This window comes from Panicum virgatum, chromosome 6N (genome assembly GCF_016808335.1).
Source record: "Panicum virgatum strain AP13 chromosome 6N, P.virgatum_v5, whole genome shotgun sequence".
Classification (NCBI taxonomy): domain Eukaryota; kingdom Viridiplantae; phylum Streptophyta; class Magnoliopsida; order Poales; family Poaceae; genus Panicum; species Panicum virgatum.
In genome coordinates, this window is record NC_053150.1 from 45,782,286 (window position 1) to 45,791,888 (window position 9,603).

Below are 9,603 nucleotides of genomic sequence, written 5' to 3' on the forward strand. Positions count from 1 at the left end.
TTAAAAAACATACTGTAGTTTGCTCCGATCCATGATACCGGCTGCAGTGCAGGCCGTGCATAACGCTCGCCCATCAGCCTTGGCCTCTCATCCAGCCCAGTTCACCGCGTCTATATATACACACATCCATCCACGCAGCCCTCTTGGACACACAGCACATACACCAACCACCACCGCCTCCTCCCTGTCTCCAAGAACACCCGAGGTGACGTCCGCCTCCGCCCAACCATCCTTGCTCAGATCAGGTGGGTTACAATCGAATGCATGTGCTCTTGTGCGATGTTCTTTGCATGCATGCCCGAGAATCGAAAGGGTTTTGGCTATCATGGCGATTCGTGGAGCTGAAAGCCTGAAATGTTGGTGCATGTGCTGTTAGCGCCGCGCATGGATCGGCGCGAAGGGGACAGGAAGCGCACGCGGGAGGGGGAGCAGGAGGCGCCGCCGGCGGGGAGGACGAAGGGGCTGCTGCAGGAGGAGGACGCGGCGGTGGTGGCCTTGTTCGAGGAGGCGGCCGCCGCCGCCGCGGCGCTCACGCTGGCGGCGGACGGCGGGGAGGCGGGCGCGTGGCAGCGCCCCGCGGGGGTGTTCGATTTCCCGTGGCAGAAGTGCGGCGGCGGAGGCCGGGTGGGAGCTCCGCGACGTGTTCTACCGGTCGCTCGTGGACGGCGGCGCGGCGGCGATCGGGGTGCCCGGCGACCGCCTCTCCCCGCCGCCCAGCAAGCAGGTGCTCTTCGACGACGTGGACGCGTGGCTCGCCGCGGCCGGGGACGCCGAGGTGGACCCGCTCTGGCGCTCCGTGCTCCAGGGGCCCAGGCCCGCCGCGTGACGGGCGACGTGCCGGGTCGCCAGGTGGCCCCGGCCCCACCTGGCGGCCGCGCGGGGGCCCGCCGCGTCAGGGACAGGGAGGGATACTAGAAAGGGATAGATGCCGACGGATACAGGTTGAACGAGAAAGCAATAGTTTTTGTTGTTTCCTCGCTTTCGGTAATACAATTTCGAATTTCGAATTTTAGTTTTCTAGGGTTGGGCTTTATTTGCAGCCCCATAGTCCCAGATAGACATATAGATGGGAAAAGAATTTAAGAATGTTTGTGGCTGCATATCTCGAGAAACTTGGGGGGAAATGGATGGAAGAATGTTTTTTTCAGTCTGTGCGTTTCAAATTCTTTTATCCGACGCGACGTGTGGACAAGCTGATGATGTTAGATTTTGAGAAGAGCTCACTGGATCCTATCCACTACGAAAATCCATCACTGGATCAGTGGGCGTGATTTGGTGATGCCCCTGTTGAACCAGCCATCATGGGCTGGCACTAACCTTATCCATTTGAGCAAAACTAACCGTGTGCTCTATTTTGGAAATTGAAAATTCCAGCAATACTGTTCGCTCATCACTGTTCGCCACTAAACATTCTAGGGTTTTCACCTTCCTTTGTTAGTCTCACTGCCCTAAAATAGCTAGCTAGATGTGCGAATGACGGATCTTACATACATCTTCCTTTCGTATTTTGCTTCCAGGTAGGTAAGATTTTTATTGCTATTTTTCAAAAGGACGGCAAAATTTCGTAAATAAATGCTTGCCCAGCTTTTGAGTGGAAAACGAGCTTAAAAACCATACAACTACATGGAGTACCACATTTTTCCTGCAATCCGGGACCAACAATTTTCCCCTAATCTAATGGAGAATATTCCCGAATCTTAAGGAATATACAGCTACAAAACTTTTTGTCATGCATTTCAGTCTGTTAAAACTTTAGGAAAAGCTATTTGTCACTCGAGTGATTCTGATTGATCTCTCACTCGATTTTAGCTGCCGTTCGATTTGATTTCCCGTCCATCTCCTCCCTCCGTTCTGTCTAGGCGCCATCCCGCTTCGGTTACCTCTGCCATGTGGACCTGAGTTGTCAGACTGTTTTTAATTTTTTTTGTAACCGCGCCTCTTTTTCCGGTTCCCTTCCCGTTGCTTCCTTTATCTTCTACATTTCATTTTCCTTTTTTCAGTTCCCCCCTGCTGCTTTCGCCCGGAGAGGCGATTCCCCTTGCGCTCGAGCTAAGCACAGGTGATTCTTCAGGTATCGGTGAGTTTTTGCTCTCGTCGTCTCTATCTGGATGCCGATCCATCCTCTCGTTGTCTGATTTCGCTCTCGTTGTCTAATTTTCCATCCATTCTGATTTGCGTCTGGCTTATGAGGTTTGTTTGAGTCGATTTCATGGCGTTGCCGCTCGCCGGCGGCGCTACCGCTACCCCGCTGCTGGACTGGATGTCTGGAGGAGCCCTGGGGGGCGCGCACGAGTGCTTTTGGTCACTAGGGGGGTGGGGGTTGGGGGAAACGCGGGGTGCGACGCCCAGGCTAGCGGGGAGGGTTGCTCGCTCTCTCCCTTGCATATGAGCTTCATTTTCCCCCTTTAGTTACTTTGTGATTAGCTTGATTTGATGTATGTGGATCTCGTGTCTGTGATTGTTTTTGCCGTTGTTCGTCCTGCTTTATTCTGCTCCTCTTCTTAGATCCACCCCCCATTTTGCTATTGCTGCGGACAACGGCATTCTATTTGTGCTGTTGCTTATTACACTCATTTTTTCACTAGAGTTTTTAGGTCAGTTAGATCTGAATTTCTAGATATCTCCTCTTACTAATTTGTGTTTATTCTTCGTTGGTGTGCTTGATTTTGCTGGGGTTTTTTTATTTGTCACTGCAACCGTAACAGTAGGAATATCGTCTTCGTTATGTCGCCTGCATAGAGTACTTCTGTTTAATTTGGTTATAACTGTTGTTCATTTTGTATCTGAAATTACTTCTTTATTGTTTTCATTTTTGGTCTGATGAAACCATCGCCTCAGAAATTATGTTGTAAATTGAAGTCCCCAAATCAATATCAGTGTGTGCTAAAAACTATTTTTCACATCATTCACTTTGTAGTGTCCTGTATTTACTCTGTGTTATTAGGCAGGCTTTTGGTAACTGTTGTTTTGTCCATTTTTCATATCAAATTCGCTTTGTTTATGTTTGCTCTTTTTATTTCTCTTCTGATGGTTCGGAAGAGGTCCAATGCTTGTATCAATATCGATAGTTCTCAAGATTGTGATTTCGTCGAGTCTGAAGATATCTTTGATTCAGAAGATGAAAACCAAAGTGATGCTTCTCATGGGATTGATGTAAGCTTTTTTGCTATCATTTTTTTTTGCAGAAATATTATTATGTATTATAATTTATGTAATAGTAAGATGGTGATCTTGATGTTATTTTACGTAGCATTCTTATGATGGTGATCACGAAAGTCTTAAACGAGCTGCTTATAAGGAAGTTCTTAAGGATGTGAGTACATGTTATTTTTTTATATTATTTATGTTCGTACTATTTTAATTTAGCACTTTACAATTTTTCCTTTTATTTCTGTTCAGTTTGCAGAGATCAAAATTTTAAAAAGGAAGCTGGCATTGTCTCTTAGTCGTGAGGTTATTTTCTTTTTTTCTTTGCTTCAATTCTGTTTGAGTGTTTATTTTTCTTGCTCATCATAGAATAATTTTTTATTTTTCCTTTTGCTTAGGAGACTAATTCTAATTCTGTCAAGCCCAGCAAAGATGATTTCACAAGATTTTCTGTGTCTACTTTCTCATCAGTTGTTGAGTCATTAACCCCTGAGAATAGGAAGGTTATTGAAGACTTTGGTTTTGGCAGTCTACTTCATTTTGATTGGTGTTTTGTACCAAACAAATTTGTGAAGTGGGTAGCTAGACACGTCAACCACAGATCTGCTGATATTGTTTTCAATGGCAAAGTCATCTCTCTCACCAAAGAATCAGTCCATTTGGTTCTTGGTTTGCCATTGTCCGACAAGTGTTTTCCTTCAGATCCATCTCTTGGGAAATCAATTCTCTTGTCTAAGTTCGTGAAACAGAAAATCCCACCTGTCTCATTTTTTCTCTAAAAAGATCATTGATCATGAAGTGTTGTCAGATGAAGAGGTTTTCATGTGTTTTATTTTGGTGGCACTGCATAGTTTTCTGTGTTCAAACTCATCAGTGACCCCTAGCCATAAGTACTTTGGAATTTTCGAGGACATTGGCAATGCTAAGGATCTGGATTGGTGTGGTTTTGTTCTGGATTGGTTGCTTGATGGTATCAAAAGCTTCAACAAGGGTAAACATTCTGATGGAGGAACTCTCCCTGGCTGCCTTTATTATTTGGCTATAAGTATCTTTTTATCCATAGGCCCCTTATTTTTTTCACGCATTTGTTGTTTTACTTTCTCTATTTTTTTAGTTAAAGTGTTTTCTTCTTTTTTCTTTTTAGGTTTTGTACTTGGATCATGTTGATTTTGGTGCCCGTCAACTCCCTATGTCTATTCCTCGTATCATTGTTTGGAAAGGCTCAATGATTACAGATTATGCTGAATTTGATTTGAAATCTCCTGGCTATTATGGGTATCATCCGCTTCTTGACATTTCTCGTACATGTTTTTCTAAGGTATCACCTTTCTTTCTAGTCACACTTATTTTCACAATTTGTTGTTATATTTTTTAATATTTCTATTTGTATACTTTCCAATATAATTTTTTTATAGGATCTTAGGTTCATTGCCAATCCTACCCCCTTTCATTTGGTGATGATTTCAAACGGAAGCTTGACACATTTTCTGGCTGTACCCTTCCTGAAATTTTGAAGATCAATATCTGCAATCTCATTCAAAATTATTGTTTCAATTCTGGTGTCTCCATTAATTTGGATGTCCATTCTTTTAATGCCCTTCCTGATAGTCTGAAAAGTTGTTTTTGTAAACTGATGACTCATGCTTACTCCATTGATACCCGATCACAACAGTTGGTTTTAGATCTTATGAAGCTTGTTGCTGATTCTGTTGCCACTGATGATGATAATAATGATGAGTACAGTTCTCAAGATGTTAATGCTGCTTCCCAACATCAGAACTGTCCTAATGATGTTACTGTTAAAGATGTAGGTAATTTTTTTTCTTTACCTTTTTTATTTCTCATTTTCCTTGTTTTTCTTTATGTTTTGTTAATTATTTTTTATTTTATATAGATGTCTCTGATCATGTCCTCTGCTCCCAACACCAACCCTTCAATGAATATGATAACTCCTTTTCAGCTGCAATTACTAATGATGGTCAGGTTAGTTATCTAGTTTCTCTTTTTTGTGTTCTATTTTATTCATATTTAGTTAATCTTAATCTTTTGCTTTCTCATTATTTTTCTATCAGATCAAATCCTCTCCTTATGTTTCCGGTGATACTACTGTTCGTGATTTGAAAAAACCAGCTACTTTACCCACTCCTAATTTGTCTCATGCAAATATCAACACTCAGAAAGCCAATGTAATCTTCTTTTCACTACTCTTTTGCATTCAATTTTTAATTTTTATAAAAATCTTATTATGGTTGTTCTTTTTTTTCAGCTTGATGTTCCATCTGTTGTTGCAAGAGTCATGGAGAAGTTGACTAGAAACAGTTAGTTAACTTTGATTTAGTTATATTTTAATGTTCAGTATTTATGTTATTTTCAGTTAATTTTCATTCCATCTTCATATGTTAGATTCATGCACTCCTCCATCTGCCCATAAAACTACCCCAAGATTTGTCCCACCACCATCTGGCTATCCTCCTACCCGTAAGTTTCTTTTCTTCTCCTTTTTTTTCTAAGACAGTGTTTTCTCTACCCCAAGATTTGTTTCTATTATTTTTTCAGCATCATATTGTTTTAATCATGTAGTTGAGTTATTCCTAGAGCAGCTTATATTTTTGTTCACTCTATATTTCCTTTACTCATATTTATTTCACATATAGTTCTTTTTTTCCAGATACAGTTGAATTTATCTATTTTTACAGTGTTATTGCTCCTATCATTTTGGTACTTTTTAATAGTAATTACCACTCAGACTACCCTTTTTTTTTGCTAATGAGTCAATTTGATTGATAGCTATATGTTCATGTTAGCTTTCATCCCATCATTGGCACGATATTTGAAGCTTCTATTCATATTTTTTATATACCACCTGTACATCTAATTGTTCCATTCATTTTGATTTTTCTTGTCTTTTTATGTATTTTGTAGATCCTGTATATCAGTCTTTAAGCCAAAAACATGAATCCACACCTCCTCCTCAACCAAGACAGTCCCCTCAAATGAAACCTCTTGTTGACTCATCAAATTTTGATCGTTCTAAACATTTGAAGCAGTCAGATAATTCTGAAGTCGATGGTGATTCTTCTAGTGATGTTATCATGATTGACATTGAAAACAGATATGCTCCCGATTCGATTTCTCCTTCCCCAGTTCCTGGAATGCGTAGATTTTCAATTCGTCAGGTATGAGCTTCTTTTTAATTCAAATTATTTGTCTTTTCTCAATTTTTTTAACTCCCCTTTTGTAATGTTTCCATTTTTTCTGTAGAAATTTCCTGGGAAAGAGAATATTTGTCCTGCTTCCTCCCAAAGAGTATGCTATTTTCTTGGTTTCCTTCTTCAATTGTTATTATAAATATATTATTTATTTTTAACTATCCTTTTTTTAATCATGTTTCAGACTCATATTGTAATGCAAACCTTGGATTTCGCTCCTCATTCATCTTTAAGTAAAAAGTTTAGTTGTTTGAAAGAAAAGAAAGAATCTTCTTCTAAAGTATGTTCTTTTCTTTTCTTGGGTTCCTGCAATATATATTTGTATCATGTAATTGTTGCTGTATTGAATTTCTAATTATTTGTTTCTCAAAATTAAGTGTTTTATTTTTTTCCTTTTTTTTTGTTCTTCAGCCCTGCCCAGATGTCGAAATCATTGATGAAAGAAGTTTATCTGATACTGTTATTCGTATGACTAGAAGATCTGATGAGATATATAATTCCAACCTTCTGAAATCTGGAAACAATGCAAATACTCCTGCAGGCAGTGGTTCTTTAGCTGATCATTTGAATCATCAGCTTTCTATGCCTTCCCAGCCTTACAGGATTTCTGATTCAACAACTGGTGGCAAATTGCCTATTCATGGTCCAAGGAGGTTTGCCAAACCAGCTTGAATCTTCAATGCTGATTTTGTCACTTCTTCAAATAAATTTGTTTTCACTAAGTCTGAGGTTGAGAATTATAATATCATTTGCAAATTGGCTTCATCTCAGTTCCAATGGTTAGTAGTCAACTTCTTTTTTCTTTTGTTCAGTTTTTCGTTTGCTGCTACCTCTGAATTTAACATGATTTTCAATTTCTTAGTGAGGATGCTGTTAATATGTTTGGAGTAAGATGCACATTTTGGTCTCTTGGTGATTCATTGAAGCCCGGAGGTTTGGTCAAGTCATTTGTTGTTTCTGCTTTCTGCTTCAGTTTGTTTCACAAGCCCAATGGTCATCCTGACATATCAAAGAGGCATTACTTCTTCTCAAACATTGCTGTAAGTTATCAAAAATTTCAAGCATTTTCTCTTTTCCATTTTATTAATTATTTTCTTTTGATTCAATATTCCTTTTTTCAAATTTTTTTGTTAGGATAACTTGTTAAAGGACTATAATGAAGCAGATCAACAAATCTTGTCTCGTGCCTTTACTAAATCTTCCAAAGCTAGACCTCTTCATCACTCAAACATGGTTATATTTTTATTTACTTTAGTTAATTTTTAATTTAATTTGTTCTATATTCATTTTTTATCATTTTTTCTGTCATTTTGTTTATGAATTTGGTCTACTTTTCAGTTGTTCTTTCCAACATGCTTTCAAGACCATTGGTTTGTATTCATAGTCGATATAAAGGACAGAAAGTATGTAATTCTTGATTCATTCAACAAGCAAAATGATGAATTCCAAGAAATTGTTCGTGACAGATTGGTTAGTATTCTTTGTTGCTATTATCTTTTTTATTTTTCTCTCGATATCACTTATGATTTTCACATATACCTTTTAATGATATTTCTTTCTTTCTTTACAAAGAGATCCTCCTTTGAGCATCATTGGGACAAGTACATGCAAGTTAACATGTGTTTTGATGAATATGAATTTGTATACCCTGTTGTCCCCGAACAACCTCTTGATAACAAGTTAGTTACTATTTTTCTTTTTTCTATTATATTCGTGTGTCATACTATCTCACAAGCATTTGCAGTCTTTTTTTCTCTTTTTTTAAATGACAGTCAATTTGATTATAAATTATAGTGTATATAGCGCTATAATTTATGTTCATCTTGGGTGTAACTTTTATTAGATATGTATACTGAACTTCACTTCGTTTTATTTTATTTTTGCACCACAACACTGATTCCGGGATCTACACAATGATGTTCATTGAACACTGGACCTCACCAAGATCTGCACTACATTGTCTATTCACTCAAAAGGACATCTCTAATATAAGGATCAAGATTGCCAATAATTTAGTTTTCCAACCAAAAAATTCTGGAATGAAGCATCGTGTCACCCATTACAAAAAGGTTGTTTGCCCCCTCTCTCTAATTTTTTTTTGTCTTTTCCTTTTTCTTTTTATACTCCCTGTTTTAATTTTGTTTTTAATGCCATCTTTTTTTTTTGCAGGACCTTTGAAATGACAGCACAGTCCATTGAGTAGTAATATCATATATAAGCTAGTACAAGCATAGTTCATTTCAAAGTACTGTCTTTTACTTTTTTTGCAAGCCTGCAGTGCTGAGTTTTACAACTATTTTTGTAATAGGATAGATGAATCTTGATGCAACAACACTATCTCCTGTCTATGATCTCTATATTACTTGAACTTGCTTTGCTTCATGCCTTCTTTCTCCTTCCCTTTCCATTTCCTTTTTTTGTCAAGATCTTTCATTTTCCTGTTGAAGCACCCTACGCATCTTCTTTTTGCTTTTTGCAACTGAACCTGCAAAACACTATTAGTTTTAGTATATTTCATATAATAGTTTTATTTGACTATATTTTTTTTGTTCACACAGGTAGCTTACTTGATGTTTGCTGTTGGGTTTTTTTCTTTTTTGCTGCTGCCTTTGCCATTTTAGCCCTTTCCTGTTCCACCAGTGGTTTTAACCTTGTTGGGTTTTTTGGTCTCCCCTTTTGCTGTATTCTATTTGGTTCCTGAAGAATAACTATCTCTGTTGTATTGTTTGAATTTGTTCTTTCTTCACCTTGATGTACTTCTGATTCTCCAGTTATCATCGATGTTGTTTGTCTTTCTTTCTCTTGCATCAAGAAGTCCAAATGTTTGTTCAATCTATCAAATTCTTCATCCAGGTATTGCATCCCTTCTTCTGTTTTTGCTCCTTTTAATGTCAATATTGCAGCTTTTCTTGACAGCATGTTGAACCTTAGCAATTCATGTGTACTATTCTCATCACTATCTTTCTGAATATGATATTTCCTTTCTTTTTTCCTCCAGCGATCTATAAAATATTTGTCTGGTATTTTGTTAATTTCCTCTTCTACTATCACTTTTAGGATGTGAGCACACAGGATTCCATCCTTGTTGAATTTTCCGCAGATGCAACTGAACTCTTCACAACCCTCTGTAAGGTCAGTAAGTACTATATATTTCCTTATCATCTCTCTCTCTTTTTTATCTGATTTGCTTTATACCACACTTCAAAGCACCTCCCCTTTTCAGTTTCCTTGTACTTGTACAATTCTG

At 38.4% G+C, this 9,603-nt stretch overlaps 2 protein-coding genes across 2 annotated transcripts; both read left to right on the forward strand.

Moving 5' to 3' along the window:
- The first annotated feature begins 2,912 nt into the window (after window positions 1–2,912).
- On the forward strand, window positions 2,913–7,028 carry LOC120678215. Its single transcript, XM_039959364.1, has 12 exons — window positions 2,913–3,153; window positions 3,251–3,313; window positions 3,400–3,453; window positions 3,546–3,725; window positions 4,820–4,958; window positions 5,042–5,130; window positions 5,220–5,333; window positions 5,414–5,465; window positions 5,551–5,625; window positions 6,070–6,323; window positions 6,409–6,453; window positions 6,768–7,028. Exons 1-12 carry the CDS (start codon window positions 3,001–3,003, stop codon window positions 7,026–7,028), a joined length of 1,479 nt encoding a protein of 492 aa, XP_039815298.1. The 5' UTR covers window positions 2,913–3,000.
- A 35-nt stretch (window positions 7,029–7,063) lies between these two features.
- Window positions 7,064–8,212, forward strand: LOC120678216. The gene is made up of 5 exons (XM_039959365.1): window positions 7,064–7,135; window positions 7,219–7,396; window positions 7,491–7,589; window positions 7,695–8,035; window positions 8,200–8,212. Exons 2-5 carry the CDS (start codon window positions 7,235–7,237, stop codon window positions 8,210–8,212), a joined length of 615 nt encoding a protein of 204 aa, XP_039815299.1. The 5' UTR covers window positions 7,064–7,135; window positions 7,219–7,234.
- Window positions 8,213–9,603: the final 1,391 nt, after the last annotated feature.